The sequence below is a fragment of the Hippocampus zosterae genome, chromosome 8 (assembly GCF_025434085.1).
Source record: "Hippocampus zosterae strain Florida chromosome 8, ASM2543408v3, whole genome shotgun sequence".
Lineage (NCBI taxonomy): Eukaryota > Metazoa > Chordata > Actinopteri > Syngnathiformes > Syngnathidae > Hippocampus > Hippocampus zosterae.
In genome coordinates this window covers 5,708,338-5,730,673 of record NC_067458.1, presented here as the reverse complement: position 1 = coordinate 5,730,673, position 22,336 = coordinate 5,708,338, and the positions used below count along the sequence as shown (strand labels likewise).

General features: G+C 42.0%; 2 protein-coding genes across 3 annotated transcripts in view; one reads left to right on the top strand and one right to left on the bottom strand.

Moving 5' to 3' along the window:
* LOC127605621 (collagen alpha-1(XXIV) chain) overlaps positions 1-22,336 on the top strand; it is a 130,579-nt gene that overhangs the window by 1,437 nt on the left and 106,806 nt on the right. Inside the window, exons 2-3 of one of the 2 annotated variants that reach the window (XM_052073292.1) lie at positions 11,824-11,894; positions 19,385-20,727. In XM_052073292.1, coding sequence (XP_051929252.1) covers positions 11,824-11,894; positions 19,385-20,727 — 1,414 coding nt within the window. Of the gene's footprint in view, positions 1-11,823; positions 11,895-14,225; positions 14,288-19,384; positions 20,728-22,336 lie in introns of those variants that run through there. The other variant, XM_052073293.1, reaches the window with a different exon arrangement.
* The window catches only part of mpl (MPL proto-oncogene, thrombopoietin receptor), a 297,799-nt gene continuing 278,456 nt past the window's right edge, over positions 2,994-22,336 (bottom strand). The window contains 1 exon segment of the mRNA XM_052073413.1: positions 2,994-3,003. The gene's annotated coding sequence lies outside the window, so the exon portion shown is untranslated.

Genomic DNA, 22,336 nt, shown 5'->3' with positions numbered 1-22,336 from the left:
GCCAGCATCTATTAAAACTGCTCTTAATAGACTTAATTGCAGGAGGTCAAGGCAAGCATGTGCACCGTTGATGATGATGTTCAAGCGTCGTTAAAATGTGTTTAACTTTGGGCTGTTTGAAGCTGAATGAAAGTGTGCAGGTTTCTCAGTCTGCATGGATCCGTAAGATGGCACGTTCAGGTCTGTCGCTAAGAAAATAAATGACTGATTTAAAATGGCATATTTAGTTTAACTCATCACTTTTTATTATTTATAATTTTATCGATGCTTTTATTGTTCTTTTTTGACTGTAAAGTGTCCTTGGGTATTTTGAAAGGCGCTTATAAATAAAATTTATTATTATTGTTATTCTTATTATTATTGGAGAGAAGCCAGTACCTGAGCATTGCTGGAGCACCTTTGAACAAGGTACAGGCTCAATGTGATATGCACTCAGACATCCCCAGCTTAAAAGTCCTCAGGCAAGACAATTACGGGATACACACACACACACACACACACACACACACACACGCACACACGCAAACACACACGCACACACACACGCACACACACACACACACACACAATTTAAAAGCAGTACGCATGTGCCTGAATAATATGCCTGTGACATGCTTTCATCAAAATAGTGCAGGGATTAAGAATGAAAATGATATTTACATGGTATTTTTGTTGTGATGAAATTAGCCTGTTTTGAGGGGGCAACCTAGTCTTTATAAAACGAGTCATTGGTCACCCTGCCCAATATACTGCTAGTCCAATGGTGAGTATGCATTTTGTGACAATGATTAGTAAGGGCATAGCTTGGGGTGGTTGAGCCCCAAATTTGAAAAAAGCAAGCGTGAAACATGAAAGGAGTCCCCACAAATTCATTCATTCATTCATTCATTCATTCATTCATTCATTCATTCATTCATTCATTCATTCATTCATTCATCTTCCGAACCGCTTGATCCTCACTAGGGTCACGGGGGTGCTGGAGCCTATCCCACCTGTCTCCAGGCAGTAGGCGGGGGGCACCCTGAATCGGTTGCCAGCCAATCACAGGGCACACAGAGACGAACAAGCATCCACGCTCACACTCACAGCTAGGGACAATTTGGAGTGTTCAATCAGCCTACCACGCATATTTTTGGAATGTGGGAGGAAACCGGAGCACCCGGAGAAAACCCACACAGGCCGGGGAGAACATGCAAACTCCACACAGGGAGGCCGGAGCTGGAATCAAACCCGGTACCTGTGCACTGTGAACCCGACGTGCGTCTAAAAATATATCACATATATCTCAGGGGGTTTATTTGTTTGTTAGAAAATTTTTTCAACATATTATTCATCAACAGAAAACTAGCTGATCATTGGTTGATGTAAAATTATGACAAAAAGTTCATCCATTTTGCATGGATTTATACGTTGAACGAATGCCACCATTTTGTGGGGTGTGAGAGAGCTTTTTGAAATGACTGAAGCAATTGACAATGTCAAAAACAGCAGATAATTGTACCAAACATTTGCATGGATGTGCCAAGGCATTTGCAACTTGATCCAAGAGATGAGAAACTCCTTTCTTTCTTGCAAAAAGTGACACGACGTGAAAATTAAAACAAGTAGTTTTGAGAAATTCAAAGCAACTCAGAAAATTGAAATTAAAAAATATCAATGCAAAAATGCACCAAGATGTGTGTCATGGACTTAAGATGAAAATAAACACAAAGCTGACTTAGTGGTCCTTGATGAAGGATGCATTAAGGACCACATCTTGAACACCATTTGCTGACTATACAGTTTATTCCCTTTCTGCACAACACTGTTGTCTGTAGGGATTTTGGTCTATTTATATGACTCCATTAAAAGCTTCTAACATCTGCAAGTCCAACCACAAAAGGAAAAGGGTAAACCAATAAAGACCACTGTAAGTTTACTCACAGCCCTTTGTCTGCATGTTGTCTTGTGGATTGAGTAAATCTTTACTCAGGTCTGCACTGACCTCTTGACTCCAGACTCCAATCTAAAGAGAGCACGTTACATTCACCATGTGGATCAAGAATTAAGTACTGTACTATGGATGACAGAACATGTCAAGTATAATGATTAGGGTACCGGTAATAGTTGATGGGGCATAGTTTTGAAATCAGCCATTACAGAATAAACAACAACAATAACAAACATTGCAAAACAAAATGGATTGCTTCCACAATATCAAGTCTTATGTCTTATGTCTTATGACTTTAGACATCAGCTGTAGGCATCAGCGTTCTGGTGTTCATGTGCAAACACATAAACGACACATATTGGCTACAGATCAATAACTTGATCTGTTACTTGTTGTTTATGCTTACAATTGAGATAACCATGCAGGGATGGGAGACAAACCATGAGTGTTGTTTTAATTACCAACACCTTTTTTTACTGCACTCTAGTTAGGCACATCCATCCATCCATCAATTTTCTGATCCGCTTTATTTTCACAAGGGTTGTGGGTGGTGCTGGAGCCTAACCGAGCTGTCTTCGGGGAGTAGGCAGAGGACACCCTGAACTGGTTGCCAGCCAATCGTGGCTCACATAGAGACAAACAACCATCTGTGCTCACAATCACACCTCTAGACAATTGAGAGTGTTCAATCAGCCTGCCATGCATGTTTTTGGGATGTGGGAGGAAACCGGAGTACCTGGAGAAAACCCATGCAGGCACAGGGAGAACATGCAAACTCCACACAGGAAGGCCGGAGCTGGGATCGAACCCACGCCCTCTGCAGTGTGAGGTTGATGCGCTAAACACTGGTCCGCCTAGTTAGGCACATTCTATTAGATATACTTTTCACACAAGTAAAAATTTTTTGAATAATTTGATTCTTTGTCTTAACTTTTGTGATTGGTTTACACACTCGAAGAGGCACAAAGTAGTTCTTTGTAGCCACGAAACACCACGGGTTGTCGTGGTAAACCAAAGAGCCACTGTACAATGTTGCCTTGAGATACAAGCAGTCCTTCTATTTATTTATTTTGCTTTTTTGCTTTGACTTACAGGCACAAATCTGAGACGTAGTGACTCACTTCACAACAACCAACAGTTTGGCTGACAGAATTAGAGAACAATTCTTCAAAAAATGCGCTTGAAGCTGGTTAATGCCAGTTCCAGTTGAAGTTGCCGGTCAAACTAAGTATACAATAAAGAAAATGACACATTCGTGTTTAAAACGATAACTTTGCTTTGGGAACGTCCGCTGAGATTATCGCGAACAAACGGCATGCAAAATGCTGCGTATAGACTAAAGAATAGCAATGGTATCACAGGGTTATAACTGTTTAAGCGTTCGGTATATTGTATATTGTATGTATACTGTATATTATACTGTATACATACAGGAGACGCACAATCATAACTGAATGGATAATGATGGTCAACTTTTTCAATTTTCAAATTCTATTAAAGTATTTTATCACAATATGTTTTTATAACATACAACAGGTCGAACAGATGAAAATGGGTAGCTTGCATTAGGACATGCACCCAGTATAAAAAAACTATGCCAAATATATCATGCAAATGACTCACTGTGGCAAAAGTCACTTCTTCCAAATGTTTGTATTGGTACCATTAATATGGCATGTTCTTCTTTCTAAAAACACATTACAAATAAATGGTTGGTTTTTATTTGGGTGGCTGAAACTAATAAATGGAATTTCTATTTATTTCAATGGAGAAAGGTGTTTTGAGTTATGAGTTCCACTCATAACTCAAGGCGTTGTGTAGTATGTGGTTGTAAGCGCTGGGAGTCGTGGCTCGGAGATGAAGCGGATTACGTGGGACAGGAGATGTGAGCCAATCTCTTTTCGTCAATGGACGCTGCAGCATCGTGTTTGCTTTCAAAACTTAGCTTGTAGCAGACGTGTGCACATTTTCAGGAAGACCCCTCAGATCCACTGGTGAAAGGACACTTTGATCCTCTCCTCTTTCATCTATAACTGCTTCAAACAAAAAAGTGTATGCAGGAAAAGTGATTAAGATTGCACAACTGTCCTATGTGTTGTGTTGTGTTATTTTGTTATTTTGACTTTGTTATTTTTTTTTCTCTTCTTCTTTCTACATACATTCTTGCTGCTGGAGGCTGTAAATTTCCCCATTGTGGGACAAATAAAGGATATCTTATCTTATCTTAAGATGGCGCTGCGAGAGTGGCTGCTTTTCCAGCAGCTCCTACATTTTGTTCTTCTACTTCTTCCTTTCATAACTTTGCTGCTGTGAATTGGAAATTTCTCCATTGCGAGACTAATAAAGGATTTCTTAATCTTATCTTAAAAACTTCATGGTGGTTTAAATGTAAGACAAAGGGCTCAATATATTCCAAGACAGCACAGCTGCGCTCAAGTGTAAAAATTGGTCTATGTTGATTTCGTGCCAACGCAAACCTCGATGCGCTTATTTGGGAATTTAGTTAACCTCACTGCTTATTGCTGGGCATTCTGGCGGATCAACAACGTTTCCTTCGACAAAAGGCTGACACACCTGAGAATTTAGTGGCTGAAAGTAGACTGTTGGAACAACGTCAAAGTATTGCTGCAGTGAATGTTCATGTGTTTTTCGCTAATTTGAATAGAGTGCAGGCAGACCGACTGTGAGTTCTGCGGACATATGTAGTGGATGGAATCATATTTCACTGGGAAATATGACAATGCATGAAATCCTCTGAATCTTTGCAGATATAATTGAACACTTCGCTCTTGTCATCTTTATGACATATTTTTAAAATCATCCCAATTAGCCGCGGCACAGCTATGTACCGTGAGGGCGTGTTTGGTTGCGGGGGTTACACATGGACACATGCGACCATGCTGGAAGGCAGTATCCAAGTGCCCACTTCACAGAACTGTGATCTCCTTTGGTGACTTTATATCATCCGTGGCGATTTGGTGGTCGGCTCGAAGGTCCTTAAAAAATACTTTGTATGTCTCGACCTGCTGCAGGACTCAAGTAAATCTGTCTTCTTCTGCCTGCCTCTCGCGCACGGCAGTTAAAGGGAATGAGAGTAGCAGCTTCAAATGGCCCATGACAAAAATCACAATATTCATTGAAGTTGCGTTTACCATCACAATTAAGTAACTACATGAAACAAATGTTTCAGTTTATGAGTCGTTGCTTGTACTTCATTTTGCACTGCTAGCTAGCTTACGGTGCCTTGTTGTGGCATAAGGGGTGTTCACATGGCAACATTTGCTCCGGTGTTATGCCAGTGGAGCGGTGACACGTGCAAATTTGCTCTGGGGTAGCCCCGGAAAACCGCTTACACTGGAGCAAATTTGATCCACCTCAGGGAGGTGGTTTAAAAATTTGCTCCAGAGCAAATCCTCGTTTGTGGAGCAGCACCGATGTAAATTTGCATGTGTGACAGTGTTGTGTCCAAGGACCGACAACCCGAGGCCCAAGCCAAGGCCAAGGCCAAGGACTAGGAAAATTTTCCGGGGCAAGGCCAAGGCCAAGGACTTGAGAAATTTTCCGAGGCCAAGGCCAAGGACCAAGGACTTGCCTCCAAGGCCATGGCCAAGGACCAAGGACTGATTTTGAAACTGAGGCCTAGCCGAGGACATGTATAAAAGCCTCGGGCTTCCTCCTGAAGCAGAGCTACATCGGCGCGCTGGTGGCCATGATGGCCTGGTCCATCACGTACGTGTCGTGGCCCACATGCGCGCTGCTGCTGTGGTCGGCCTAGCATTGTATAAAACAATGCTATCATACCACTTGGCAGGTCTTCATGATTTGAAAACACCCCTCCATCATAACCCTTTGCACTCCCTAACGCTTGAATGAAGTGTTTTTATTCAAAGAGTAGAACAGTCAGGGTACGTGTTATTTATGCTGAGAAAAAATAAATAAAATCATATGGTATACATTTATGAATTAATTTTTTAGTGCAGTAGTTTCTTAAATAATACCTTCAACTTCGCAATAATAATAATACATAATTAAATCAACCATGATTTTAAACTATGTATTATCAATATTCATTATTCCAAACATGAGAAAGCATTCAGCAAACATAACTGGAATCGAGCAAAAGGACTCCAAATCCCAATGGCCAAACCCGGAGTTGAAGTCCCGAAATTATAACGCAAATTACTTGGTTCAAACAAACATTCTAGTGCGACCGCACAAATGTGACGACTGTGCAAAATAATTAAATAAAAGACACCACTGTTACAGAAAAGCTTTACATCCTATTTAAACTGCCGATCGCGAACGCAACAAACCGTGATTGAAACTAACTGTGATGCCGCTCTTTACACATAGCGCTAACTATTACCTGTCAGTGGCAGACCCGCCCCTCTTAAAGCGACAGAGTTAGTCCATCAATATGGGTTTCCTTTGATGGAATTTATTAGATTCCTTCGTGATTTTTGCGGTCTTTGTGCAAAGGGGTTCGAGGCTCTAATCCCTCATTGTGTCCGAGGCCAAGGCCAAGGACTTGACTCCCGAGGCCAAGGACCAAGGACCGCCCCTCGGGCCTCGAGCCGGTCCTCGAGGCCAAGGACCGGCTCGAGGAACACATCTCTGATTTGTGAACTCTCCAATTTGCTCTGGAGCAAATGCTCGAGAAGAGTTGATTACGTATGGCGAAAATGCGTTGCTTTCGTGCTCTGTCGGACTTCCGTCATGTGTTTGTTTAATAAGGACACAAGACTTGGATGATAACAGTAGCAAGCACCTCTTGGGTTATACCATCTCAACTAGAACAAGCGGTTGGGGGGGGGGGGGGGGGTATAGCCCCCAAACATCATCTTTTGCTTTTGTAGGAGACTGGCTTGTCTCGGAGTTGTTTGTGTAGTTTGTTCCTTTGTTGTGTGTTCACAACCCCCCGCCCCCCATAGAATTTATTTTGTGATTCCCTCTCTTGATTTTCTGTTTGGCGCATTACATTTTTGGTTTTCTGAGTGTCATTGAAGTCATTGTTGATTTGCCTTTTCGGGGGCAGTCACTCTCGAGCTGAAGGCACGGAGACCGAGAAGGACGTGCCTGTACAGTAGTTGCTTGAGTTGTGTAAAAGTTTTAAAAAGAACCAACACGACAGCTCATTTGTTTTCTGTCGTTTTGCTCCTCTGCAGAAACTGCTGTGTGACCGCAAGTGGAGCTGCTGTGCCGATGCTGACACGCTCAGCGGCTTTGTACGTGTGACCGCGCCACAAAATTTGCTCCGGTGTGAAATATATCGCAACAAAATACATCGGTGTAGTGCCGGAGCAAATAAGTGCCGTGTGAACAACCCTATAGTTATCCAACCTAAGCTTGTGGAAAGAGGTTCAATCACAAGATTTCCATTGTCCCAAACTCAGAAAAATTAAATAGTGTGACGCTTTTGAAGAATTTAAGAGTACACATCTACTGTGTTGATGTCATGAAACATGTGTGAAGAAATGGAATGAAACAGCTTAGGGATGTCACAGTTCTGCTTATTTGAATCCAAATCAGAAAACCTTTTCTACGGAGGCCAAGGGAAACAGGGAAATTAACCGTTCGATTGCATAGTTTCCAACATCTTATGTGTAGAAGTCAAACAATTTAGAGTTGTTTGGATAGATGAACAATTTTCCTACGTTGTTGTCACTAATGATGTGACGAGTGGTAGGCCAAGTTCGATCTGTATACACACTGTGAATGTTTCCATTCACTTGACACATGATGACAATTTTAAGAAATACGTTTCTTTTTCCTTATGGGGGTTGTAAACGAAGCTTTGCTCCGTTGCCAAGTTAATCCAAGCACAGTACCTCTCTGTCTTGTGCCTGGATGAATGAACTGTTTTTGATTATCCAAGCTCATTTAGTGGGAGAAAGACACATTACTGTAACTGTGAAAGGATTCGTGGAGTGGGCTAGTCCTAAGTATTCACAGTCTTGACATGACAACCACTCCCCTCACAGTGGTATTTCTTTCAGTCAACAGAACAGTGTTTGGGGAGCTTCATCTTACTTTCAATGCAATGACTGGGAAGCATTTTTAATCAACACTGAACTGCCATCGATTCCTCATTGTTTTCAAATGACGCAATTGCAGTGTATATTTTAATGTGGGAATGTTTTTTTCCTCTCACGCTGAGACAGAAAATTTGCCGGGACGGTTCGGTTGTGTTGATAATTCCACCACCTACGCCATTTTAGATGTGCGGAATCTTGGCGGGTGGGGTGAGCTGGTGGATTTTCAGGCCAGTGATTCCTTAAAAGGAAAGTCAACTCCAAAATAATATACAATAATAACAATAATATACTGTTTGTGCATCCACTAGTCAAAACATGGCATTTTGATTAATATTGTGTTTATGAAATATAAATTAGGCAGCAAAATCCACCCTGTTTTTAGCCATCTCAGGGGGTGGCCATTTTGCCACTTTCTGTCAAGTAAAAATGACATCACAGTTGATCGGGGCTCGGGTGACAACCAATCACTTGTTCACTCACTTGTTTGATGAAGCTGACCCATGATTCATTGTTCCCTGAGCCCCGAGCAACTTTTATGTCATTTTCATTTTCAGCACGTGGCAAAATGGCCTGCCTGTGAGTTCGCTATAAATGGGTGGATTTTACTGCTTAACTCATGTTGCACAAACACAATGTTAATCACAATGTCGTGTTTAGACTAACGGAGGTGCAAAGAACATATTCTTTGCTCAGAACATTTTTGAGTTGACTTCCCCTTTAAATAGCTCTAACAAGGATGACAGAAAAAAGTTTTCTGAATCAGCATCAGATGGTCCAGCTTGATAGCCCAAAAGGGAATGCTTAAGCTATGTTTAGATTTTCCATTTGGAGTCTAGTTTAAAAAAAGAACAACAACAACAATTTGAAGAGAATTGTCTTTTTCTCATTTCCCTTTCAGCAGATACATGTTGTCATCTTCTGTTGTCTTTTCATACTTTGAGTGTCTGTGTTCCTGGACCTGGATGCGAGACTACATTCTTGATGGAGAGTATCTTATTGTGTGCTATGAAAATTACATTAATTTCCAATCAACACTTTGCTTCGCCTTTTCTCTTTCTTCTCATTCTTCTTTTTCCCATCCCTGAAGTGTGGGAAGACAAACACGCCTGCCTGTCGGAGGCTCTCTGCCAAATCGGGCCACACAAACTCTTGCATCTTCAGAATTGCTTCTGTGAGTCATTTGTAAGGCATCCCCCATGCTGTTTTGCCACTTTCCACACTCAAATAACAATCAGGTTAAAGCTGAAGTAGCAGACTTTGAGTGATGGCACTCGCTCTTGTTTGTCTCACAGGGACATGTATTAAAACAGCCTTTTTTTTCCAGTGTCGTCACCCCATAGGTTGCCAGGAGCCACGACACGCTGTGTCAGCAGCTTCCATGGTGGAGATGACTGTCAGTGTGATTGATTTAGTCTGAATGTTCAGTAGTTTGCTGAAGTGCATTATAAATGCCAGGTAAATCACGCAAACCTCTTTTGAAGGCAACATTAAAGCTTGGCTCCGTATAGCGTTGTGTCGTAAAGCTGTTCTGGTGAACCCCACCAAGACCAAGATCTGGTTTTCTACATGATTGAAAGAAATATAGGTAAGAACATGAGACAGTTAGAAATGGTTGAAAATTATAATATGGAGAATAAAGAGAGATTTTTTTTTTTTGCGGAAAAAGCCTTTCATGAAATTAGTTTAGATGTATTTTACAAGAGCCTTAATTCAGATAAATTGGGTTAAAACATTATATGTTCGACTATAATTATGAATAATTGCCATATTTCAAACAAGGTGTCCATATTGAGAGGTTGTAATATCGGATGTCCTTCATCCCCCTGTGTATTCATTGTGGCAGCGATATTGGCAATTTAAATAAGATTGGATAAGACTAGAGAAGAGCTTCATATTATCGGTAATCGTTTTGAGAGCAACATTTCAATGGATGCTGATGACACAATGTTAGAGGAATCTATGAGCAAAACTGTATCATGTATAAAGTTTCATATAATTTGGGCACGTCAAAACGTTTTGTGCGTATCCAGCAACCCCAAATGTCTGTGCACAAAAGCGCCGGCCACCTGGCCGGACGGCTGTTGAAGTTCACAATTAGCACGTCAATGCAGGTGCTCGATCAGAGGAGAGAGGGCTAGGCTCGGTCACAAAGGGGGAATGAATAATTCGGGAACAGCGGTTGAACAATAAAAGACGATTTGAGAACACCCATCGCGCCCAGGCGACATTTGTCGTCCGCAAAGTCTGCAACATGCTGATTCAATGTAAACCAGACAGAAAGGCACCAAAATACCGGTGGTTCAAAGCTTAAACTCAGGTAACCAATCACTACCGCGGGGCCGGAACAGGGGTCCGGTATGCAAATATCGGGGGCAGTGTTTTTCTTGTATTTTGCATATGTTACAATAAAAAGAAAAAGGAAAAAGAAAAAAAACGTGGTCCTTTTCTTTCTCCCTGTTGTTTTCCTTTCGCTCGCTGATGGTGAAGTGGCGCACTCGCAGGACTTGTGTGCGGGTAGTGTGGGATCAGTTCCCACTCAGTGATGGTTCGCATGTGGGTTTGAATGATCGTTTGTCTCTATATGTGCCTTGCGACTGACTGGCGACCAGTTCAGGGTGTACTCTGCCTTCTGCCCGAAGTAAGCTGGGATAGGCTCCAGCAACTCCCTGTGATCCTTGTGAGGATAAGCAGATTAGAAAATTGATATTTTCCTTTCACATACTAAGATATCGGGTCGCTTATTAGCAAACCGCCAGGCTTCCTGTTCTGTCTTCCCCTCTATTGGTCATTGTTTTGTTTATATTCCTGTGGACGGGTTGTAACTGGGAAAGTAAATTCCTTGTGTGTTTTACATACTTGGCCAATAACTGATTCTGATTCTGATTTTGAGTCACCAAATGCTCAAGATGAAAAGATTGTGATAATGTGATAAAGCCTACATATTGTAATGACCAGGATTCTAAATGAACACTCACCAACCCATCAAATGTTGGTTAAAATGAATTTTGGCGGGTGTTTGGCTGGGTACCCGCCACTTATGCCGGTGAATGCTTGGGACACAAATGTGGAAGAGTCGCCCTCAGTGTCAATGCGACATAGATGATATTGTGCAATGGAGGTGGCATGTTGTGTTTCATTGATGGGGGCCATTTCTGACGAGCTTGGTTCTCGGGCCCTCAGCCTACAATGTGCTGAACTTCAGTGTCATAATTGAGAGTTGATCGGGCGGCACGGTGATCAACTGGTGAGCACGTCAACCTCAGAGCGCAGAAGTCTGCCGTTCAATTCTAAGCCCTGGCTTCCTGTGTGGAGTTTGCATGTTCTTCTCGTGCCTGCGTGGGAACTCCGGTTTCCTCCCACATTATAAAAACATGCATGGCAGGTTAATGGAACACTTTAAATTGTCCCCAGATGTGATTGTGAGTGCAAATGGTTGTTCGTCTCTGTGTGCCCTGCGATTGGCTGACAACTGGTTCAGGGTGTCCCCCTCCGACTGCCCGAAGACAGCTGGGATAGGCTCCAGCACGCCCTACGATCCTTGTGAGGATAAGCGGATCAGAAAATGGATGGATGGATGAACACACTACATATGAACAAACATATTTTGGGACTTGATTTATGACTAGCTTGCCGCAAGTGATGATTTGTGTCCTCTTGCCTGAAATTTAGTGTGGAATTGACATGCTTTATTTTTGCCACAATCATTTGAACACAAAGGGAAACAAACACTTGAGACTTGCTGATGATGTACAAACATGACAAGGGAATGGGTTTCAAACAAACAAAAATAGAAACAAGAAAACATTTTTACTTTGACAGGAATGTAAATGTCTGATATGTGTTTCCATGTCCCCTCAGGTGGAACTTTCTCCTGCTCCTGTCAGTATGCTCTGCTGCATTCTCTGGAGAAGAAGACTACTTGGCTCAAAGTACGTAGCATTTAAAATGCATTTTATAGTCTTAAAATCCACTGTCAGTGACCACTGAACACAACTTCAGGATTATATATTTTTTACTGACTGACATTACTGACTCACTCAGCCTTGAATAAATAATAGAGTGGTCAAATTTTGAGGTGAGGCAGAATATTTTACTTTCATATAAATCCGATTATCCGATTGGTTAGCAATGATTCCAAACCTTTAAGGAGCCAAGATACTCTTTTCTTGTATGACTAGTAATAGGTGGATACATTGGGTAACGGTATCATCTGTCATCTAGTGGAAGAGCATTTAATTGTTCAGCTTGACAGTATCCGTCAATGGCATAGATGGATGGCAAAAGGTATTCAATTATATAAAGGGATGAACATAACATTTTTGTCGTGGTCCACACATGAGCACCAGAGAATTTTGTTCAGAGCTCAATTCTTTTCCTGATTCAACGACATCATCGATGAAATTAGACTTGCGGCACATCTGCGAAATGTTTATCGTTAATATGTGTAGATATGTAGTTTTAATATTATTGATTAAACTTGCTTTCAGTTTTCACTTTGTATTTCCTAATTACAACACCATACCAGGGCTACGCAATGGCAGCTTATTAAAACAATGTACCGGTACTGTTTTTTAAAAATATATAAAATTCATATTTAACACGACTGAGTTGCATGGCCTGTTCGAAAAATTAATTGCCCAAGTTTGACAAGCAGTATGAAACCATGTGCTCAGCTAGCAACCTCAGCTAGCACACTACAATCTAAATTGTCCTTAAGTGTGAGTGTGAATGCGGATGGTTATTTGCTTCTCTGTGCACCTGCGATTGGCTGGCAACCGGTTCAGGGTGTCCCCCGCTTACTGCCCGAAGACAGCTGGGATCGGCTCCGGCATGCCCCGTGACCCTAGTGAGGATAAAGTGGATCAGAAAATGGATGGATGGATGGATGGATGGTAACCCAGATCAGATTATCATGTTCTTTGCATTTGAGTAAACCCACCGTGTCATTGATGCTGTTGTGGTTGACATGTATACGTATGTTGGCGTCGGTTCCCACTCAGTCACAGAGTGGATGTGGGTGTGAATGGTTGTTTGTCTATGGCTGTGCCTTATGACTGACTGACGGCCACTTCTTCCCAAAGTCAGCTGGGATTGGCTCCCGCATGCTCCACAAACCTGTTTAGGATAAGTGGTGTTGAAAATGGATGAATTGACCCCGCATTCAGTTGTGAGATATGTCATTGTTGGCCATAGATTTATTTGATTGACACCTGATTATGACACTGAAGTTCAGCACGCTGTCGGCTGATACCAAGCGTGTCAGTCATGGCATTTAAACACATTATGCCACCTCCTTAGCAGAATATCATCTTCTGTTGAACTGACACTGAGGTGACTCTTTCACACTTGTGTCACGTGCATTCACTGGCCATAATGGCGGGTTTATGAATTTTAACCGCATTTTGCAGGTTGGTGAGTGTTCATTTAGAACTCTGGTCACCCCAGTATGTAGGCTTTATCACACTGTCACAATCTTTTCATGTTGATCATTAGGTGGCTCAGGGGCAGAGGCTAAGAGATCATTTTCCTCTGTTCCTCCCTCAACATGCCTGCTCTTGCACTCACTGCCTTAGAATGCACATAAAAGCTACCTCAATAACCTCTTCGGGTTTGCTGCCTATAAACTCACCCATTTTTTTGCTCCTTTCAGTGCACTTTTTTTTTAAGTCAGTGCCCCTGAATATGTTAACAATCATCTCAATGTTCAAATACATACAAATAGAAGCACACTCGGAAAGCAATACACTAAATCAGCAGAGATGAAAAGGAAATATATAGTAGATGTTGACCTGATCTGGTAACTGTATGGATTGTTTCTTGAAATCAGGTATTCCCTATTAGGGAATGTGCATGTAGGCAAAGGAGAAAAGAAAAAGAATTGGTGAAAGTTTTCAGTACAGAAGTCAGTGTTGGCGGTTTCACTGATAATCATTTGAGCCAGAACAATGTGCCCATTCAAGCATTATGCTCACAAACGCTTCCCTATGTGAGCCACTCACAAATGAGCATCAAGTCAAGTCAACTGTATTTATAGAACACTTTCAAACAGCCATCATGAACATGTTTTGGGAAAGACTAATGCAAATGAATAATATTTCCCTTGAAATGCATTGGAACAGTTCCAATTCATTTAATTTAGCAATTTACAGAAAATATGTTGGGCCCTATTTTTGTATACAGGTGCCCTTGCACCCAGCGTAAAAGTGGCCACACCTTCAGTCTGGTGCTGGGACAAGTCAAATCTAGTGTGTTTGGAACCATGTTACGCCTCATTCAAAGAGGTGCCGAGCCTTGGACACACTTCACAATTTGGCCACACAAAGTAAGACTGCTCTCGGCGTAAAAAATGCCGCGTCTGAATTTAGGGTTACTTTTACAATAAGCAAATATGAGTATGTTTGTTTTATTTACATTAAGATTTAATTTTTGATCCATCCACTTTGTAACTTGATTAAGTTCTGTATTTCTGTACTCATAAGTTTGTTATAACTGTCATTGACATAGAATATGTTTGTGTTAGCTGCAAACAACATTAAATGGATCATTTATATATAATTTAAACAGCTGAAGACCCAGTACTGACCCCTGAGTGACACCAAAAGCAAGTTTATCAGATAAATGTACACCTATTTTTATTTATTATGTTTGCACTGTTAAATCATTATTTAGCCAGTTCCCAGCTATCCCAGCTGTGATCCCATATTTCTGAAAAATGAGTGATTTATTAATATCAAATGCATTTTTGAGAGCAATGAATATTCCGATTGCATGTTTTATTTTATATTTTTGTCCAGTAGATTTGTAACTCCTGTAACTGCTTCAATCAGTGGTCCTTTTAGCTCTGAAGCCATACCGGACTTTATTTAATACTGGATACAATGTTTTATGAGGAATTTCTCAAAACAAGAATGTCATGGGGGCTTATGATTGCTTAGAAAAGGGGGTGAAAAAAATGTCCAAATAAACCACTCCATGAAACAAAACCCGTTGTAACAAATAAAAAAACGTAAAATTCTTCCCGAAAGTCTCTTACCGGAAGTCGCTCACATAATGTTTCCCCATGAGGACCCTCAGGATTAGGTGTATACATAGTAATTGAAATTCATGATTATCATAGCTCATGAATCTTTGGGGCCAGTACCAGTTCTGACAGGCCCAGCGCAAAGTGATTCATTGTGGCTTGACTACTCAGTAAGACTCAATGTTGGACCCTGCAGCACATATCCATTTTGAAAAAATGTCATGCCAAATAAAGAGAAGGTTCATGTCTGTATTAGCAAAAAAAAAAAAAACACCTCAGACTGACCCTGAGATCTCACCATCGTAACATGCACTCCCACCATCAAACATGTGCACACAAGTTCAAGCGGTCAAAATTTGATCTATTTAGGTATGTTCTGTGCTTTTACCTTAGTTTGCCTTTCTTGCACGTGCACATGAACACCCCGGTCAGGGTACCTCTTAAAATCATTTCTGACACATAGAATTGCAATGTGTCAAGCTCTCCTAACTTCCCATTTATCATAAGAAAGTACCCCCCACCACCCTGGACCCACCTTCCTTCTTCTTAAACTATGGTGCAAAATTAAGTGACACATGCGACACATTTTCTTATTGAGCTGCCCAAGGTTCTGTACCTAAAGAGGGCAAGGATTTGCTTGTACATAAAACAAAGTTGCATGTTGTTTTTGTTCCTTACGCCTTACTTTGAGGAAAACAACATCTAGTATGGAAGTTTGGTGTAAATTGAGCGTAGCGGCAAATTGGGCCACCACTTGAAGAAGAAATGGTAAAAATTAAAATATATAAAAATCGGATGGCACAGTGCAGAAGTCTGGTGTTCAATTCCAGACCCGGCCCTTCCTGTGTGAAGTTTGCATGTTCTCCCGTGCCTGCGTGGGAACTTCAGCTACTGTCCACATTCCAAAAAACATGCATGGCAGATTAATGGAACACTCTAAATCAGGCATGTCCAAAGTCCGGCCCGCGGGCCAAATCCGGCCCGCGGTCGAATTTCATCCGGCCCTCGGCCCCTGTCATAAAATCAGTGCCGTCTGGCCCGCAGGTTGGGCGCAATGGAACACGTGTTGCATTGACTGAGGTCTCGTAGACTGGTGAGTGATGTTTCATAGAGTACTGCTTCCCTCTAGTGGCTAAACGAGTAATAGCATTCACTAAATGAGTAATAGCATTTTGACACTAGAGGGCATCACTCACGAGTTAACAAGACATCACTGCGTGTTTATATTGACTGATATGTCATATTTCAAATGATCCTTGCAGTTGTAGATATGTGTATTGCTTGTTCATTTCCCTGTTGTTCGAGTCAAAGGTTTTGTGACTATTGAAAAGTCATGGTGATACATTTTATGTTTTAAATCAATCAATTTGCACTCAGGAGACTTCTGTTTAAGAAAAAGTCAAGTGAATAAGCAGTTGCATGTGATATACCTGTTTCAAATGAACCAAAAGAAATTCTTAAGATTGTTGAAATTAAAATAAAAATGGAAATGTGAAACGGACTGGCTTACTAAAATTTGCTGAACAATATTGTTGTTCAATGTAAAGAATGTCAGCCAAGGTCGGCCCCCGACATTTTACCACATAAAATCTGGCCCCCTTGGCAAAAAGTTTGGACACCCCTGCTCTAAATTGTCCCTAAGTGTGATTGTGAGTGTGAATGGTTGTTTGTCTATGTGTCTCTTGCGATTCGCTGGCAACGAGTTCAGGGTAAACCCCACCTACTGCCCAAAGTCGGCTGGGATGGTCTACAGCCCGCCTACGACCCTCATGTGCGACCCAATGAAAGCGGTTCAGACAACGTATGGATGGGCTTAGCTGAATGTATTCCTTTCTGTTTTTATTCAGGATCAGAGCCACTTTTGTCACTGCAGTAATGATAATGTACAATACAATACAATACATGCTGATTTATATAGCGCTTTCACAACAGCGGCAGCTGTAACAAAGCGCTTTACAAAACAGTTAACATAAAGTAAAATAATAAACACAACACATAACATAAAACACGGACAGTCATGCAGTTCTAACCACTTTTCCATCACACGCTTTGTTGTTTGAAGCAGTTTGAGATGAAAGAGGAGAGAATCAAAGTGTCCTTTAACCAGTGGATCAGAGACGTCATGCTCAAAATGTGCAAACGTCGGCTACAAGCTAAGTTTCAAAGTCAACAAGAAGCTGTAGCATCCATTGACGAAAAAAGAGATTGGTTCACTTCTCCTGTCCCATGGAAATCCATTTCAATTCCAAGCGGCGACTCACGGTTTCAAATACGCATCGGCGCTCTTCGCCAACGCTCCTCTCTCCTCATCCTCAACTTCAGCGGCCATCCATCCAGCCGCACCAACGCCAACTGTCCAACAGCGCCGACATAGCCACTGAACAAATCGGGGTTGTGAAAAATGCTGCCCATTACTGGCGCAAAAAACACAAGCGCCCCAGGTCTGTCCAGCACCGACAGTCAATGGCGCCGACATTCCTCCCAATCAAAATCTGTGCTGGTACAGGCGTGCTGCCGAGAAGGCGCAACCACCAAGCACAGATACTGCTCCTATGACGAATGTCGTGGCCAAAAAGCGCTGAAAACAGTCCATATCAGGTCCACACAATGAAACATGTGAGAGATATTGATTGAATTGTTTATTAGAGTGTCAAAGCTTTGCATCAGGACCAATCAAGAACTCATTGAATTGTGGTCTGAATGGGGGGGGGGGCGTTATTTTTGCCATTTGAGGCACATACACTGAAAAAAAATAATTTAAATAATTCAATTAGCTTTGTTACTTAACCTAAATAATCCTTTCAGTTTAACATGCAAGTTTGTGCCTCACGTAAACCATTTTGGTTGTTTGGAACAAACTATTAAAAAAAGTATATATAGATTTTAACAATTTTGTGTTTTTATTCACATTTGCATCTAAAGACAATTTAGAGTCATCAGTTAACCTTAGCATGCCCATTATTGGAATACAGGAGGAAATCAGAGTATAGTACAAAGAGAAACTCTATGCAGGAAAACATGTAAAGTACACATGGAAATGCCTGATGCTGGATTTGAACCTGTGATCTCTGAACTATGAGGCTTTCAACTTTACACAAGCCAAAATTAAGATATGGTTTCTGGCTAGTATTTCTTCCTTCTTCAGAGGTTTTGGTTTAGATTTTTTACAATGTGTAATGAACAAACAAACACATTTTCATTTCGGACCAACAACTTGAAATTAATTGATTTGTTTCACCTGAAGAAATTTGTTTAAATGTTAACATTTTCATGTTGCATTTAAGTTTCAAGATAAAACGTCAGGTGCAACGGATGGTTTCAGTTTTTTTAAAGTTGATCCAGGGTCTCATTAATTTTTTTTCAATGTACATGAATGGGAAAATTCATCCCAGTCCATATCAAAATAGCCCCACTTGCCCATATTTAATGACATCCTTTCCAAACCATGAGTAGTCTTTTAAAAAACAAGGCAGCTGAACAAAAATATATAACTCCACATACCTGTACATATTGTATATACATTTACATTAGTGAAAAGTTTGGGCATACATAGCGCTATTCCTGTTGTAAATGTTTACTGTGACCTCATCTCAAGAAATGCACAAGAATGATAACACATTTATCCACCACCCGTCTTATAATGTAACAGAATACAAATATTAAGTAAAATGCATCCTTTACTCTTTACACTTTACTCCCACCCGCCTGTTCCCTCTGGCTTGAGACCAGATGGTCAGACTAAGTAGGAATTTTTGTGTAAGTGTTTGTGGGTATCAGCATGTTTAAAATATGTAAACAGTTTTTATACTTGACATTTTTGAGACAAAGACTAGAGCAGTACACATATTTACTTAAATCTTTCATTGTAAAACCTTATGCAGTAATTAACATTCATCAGCATTGCCTTCTGAGAGAAGCGAAGAGACTTGTGCTGGTGGCGTAGAAGGCGGCCCTCATTTGACACTCTGACGGTGTAGCCACCGTTAGCCTCCAGCTAGATCCTGGCCAGCTATCCCCGTGCAGCCGATATGTTAATGATAAGACAATTACTCGGTATTGATGAGAAGGAGGCGAAGAGAGCCGTGCTGCTGTTTCGGACAGGCCCACACCCGCCCCCTCTCTTTCCGCCACGCACGTAGAAACAACAGAAGAGACAGTATGGCAGAGAGTCACCATCATGCCCGCTGCATGTACAGTACAGGCATGTACAAAACCTCAGAGTCATTCTGCCTTTTTTTTCTGAATACAGTATTTTGGAAAAATCCGCGATGCACTGAATCCGCAATAAGTGAATCGCGAAGTAGAGAGGGACCGCCATATGACCCTTTTTCTGGGAAGTATCGAAACAAAGTAAGTTTGCTAAATTCTAATATTGTCTCTTTTGTTTTGTTTTTTCAGGAGTGGATGTCCTCTATCAACTTGGGCTAACAGTTCAGAAAACAACAGACAATCCATACGAAAGGACTGCCAAACCTTCAACCACTTATACCACTGTTCCCTCAACTATAAATCTCCCATTTTCTGGACATGGGGTAACACTAGACTCAAACTCACTTTATGAGGTTCCCACGAGCAGTCTTTTTCCTCCGGAGTTTGGTGAGGAGTTTTCCGTCGTTCTAAGTGTGAGCTCCTGGCGAGCAAACAACGCTTTTATTTTCAGTGTCAGAGATGGCAGCGACAGACTGCATTTTGGCATTCAGCTCCTTCCGCGCAGAGTGGTCGTCTATACAGGAGAGAATGCCGCCATCTACTTTACTTACAATTGGCATGATGGGCGTCAGCGTCCTTTTGCCATTGGTGTTCGAGAGCGCTCAGTGTCTTTTTATTCCGATTGTGGAGCAGTACACCAGCAGGAGCAAATCCTCGGGAGGTCTCAGACATTTGGGAGTTCTGGAACTCTATTCACTTTGGGCAGGATGAACCCCAAAGCTGCATCGTTTAATGGTCGAGTCTGCCAACTTGATATATATCCTGCAGCCCAAGCTGCTGCACACTATTGTAACTACCTTAGGAAACAGTGCCGGCTGGCCGACACGTACCGGTCGTCTTGGGCACATCATGCTTTGGCTATCTTGGCAAAAAATAGCTTCTCCGATGCCGTAACAATGTCGTCTCTTGGAACAGCAAATATTCATCACTTGCTAATGGAATCCAAGGGAACAATGGCCTCTGACAGTGTATTCAAACTTTATTCAACATCAAGCCCAATACCAGAAGCACATCTGGAAGACCAGAGGCACATTTTTGCATTTGAAACCCTTGCAAAGTCGACTATATCTTCAGTTCAGGCTGATGGAGCAAATTCAGCTACTCACAGTGGGCAACCAGCTTTGGATTTCACTGTAACTGTCAGCACATCCCAAAACATACTGGCCAACAGAGCGAGACTCCAAGGGGAGTCTGATCAATATGACAAGAGCTCAGAGAACAACCCCACTGATGCTTCTACAGGCCAGATTCACTCAGTGAGGCAGAGTCATTTAAAGGAAGGACTTATGCCCAACCCTGAGGACTCAAACTTTCAACCTCAAGACGCTCTGCAGCACCTGGAGACTCATCCAATGGCTAGTGGCACCACTTTGCATCATGAAAATAATGCAGACCCCTTTGAGCAACACCAACTGGATGGCAGCTATGATGATAGGACCACGGACGCATATGATTATGAGTATGAAGAGGCAGACCTCCTGTATGATTATGACGACAACTTACATGGGCCCAAAGGAGAGCCGGGTCTTCCGGTGAGTAATATTAGGTAACTCGAGTCCCTTCATGCTTTAAGTGTTTATGAGAGAGATTTTAAATAGTATAGTCACATGTCAAGTAATATCAAAACACAGAAATTAGATTACAGCGCTTAACAAATTTATTGCCATATGTCATCAAGAGTAGCATCATTATGTCCTTTCATGTGCACTTTTATCACTAGGCGCTTGTCTCTTTACCATTTTGAACTGGAAAGAGAAATTTCAAACTAAATTTACATTTGTATACTCCAATGTGAGCTGCTTCACTGGACATCTCTGGGATGTTATAAATCATTCATTCATTCATTCATTCATTCATTCATCTTCCGAGCCGCTTGATCCTCACTAGGGTCGCGGGGGGTGCTGGAGCCTATCCCAGCTGTCTTCGGGCAGTAGGCGGGGGACACCCTGAATCGGTTGCCAGCCAATCGCAGGGCACACAGAAACGAACAACCATTCGCACTCACACTCACACCTAGGGACAATTTAGAGCGTCCAATCAGCCTGCCGTGCATGTTTTTGGAATGTGGGAGGAAACCGGAGCACCCGGAGAAAACCCACGCAGGCCCGGGGAGAACTTGCAAACTCCACACAGGGAGGCCGGAGCCGGGATCGAACCCACGACCTCTAAACTGTGAAGTCGATGCGCTAACCACTGGACTAATCAAGCATAATCTAAAACCGCTTAAAGGAAAGGGTCCGCAGACCACTACCGGTTCACTTTGGACCGGCGGGCCGCACTGATGAATGTAGAAAACACGTCAATGTACTTGTGGTTTAGCTGAGGCGAAAAAAATATTATATTTTTACAAGTGGCCGGGTCCTCCATGTTTTACCTGACAATTGCGGACTCATGTCAAGGTTCTAATTGTCTCAGTCTTAATATTAATAAGCAAAATGAATAAAAACAGACGATTTGAAATGTTTCTTTACAACGGGGAAAAAGCCGAGTGATGAGACAACATAAGCCAGGTGAACAATTGAAATATGAGTTTACAGCGACTGACTGGTGATTGCCATGCACCCAGCCCACTCTGAACAATATACGGGGAGTGGCTCTTGATTTCACGTTATGGTGAGTTACATGTTTTCAGGCACATTATGTTTATTCTGTGGAGCCTTGTTATGTCGCTGTATTTCAGGGGGACGCTGCTAATGTAGTTTCATAAAAATGTGGCTTCACGTTTATTGTTCATTCATTCATCTTCCGAACCGCTTTATCCTCACTGGGGTCGCGGGGGTTCCGGGGGGTTGCTGGAGCCTGTCCCAGTAGGCAGGGGACAGCCTGAACCGGTTGCCAGCCAATCGCAGGGCACACAGAAACGAACAACTATTCGCGCTCACACTCACACCTCGAGACAATTTGGAGTGTCCAATCAGCCTGCCATGCATGTTTTTGGAATGTGAGAGGAAACCGGAGGACCCGGAGAAAACATGCATACTCCACACAAACTCCTCAAGGCCGGAGCTGCAATTGAACCCAGTACATCTGCACTGTGAAGTCAACGTGCTAACCACTTGACTGCCGGGCCACCCATGTTTATGGTTACATCTGCAAAATTCCCCAGGTTTTGTGTTGCTTGTATCATTCATGCACATTGTG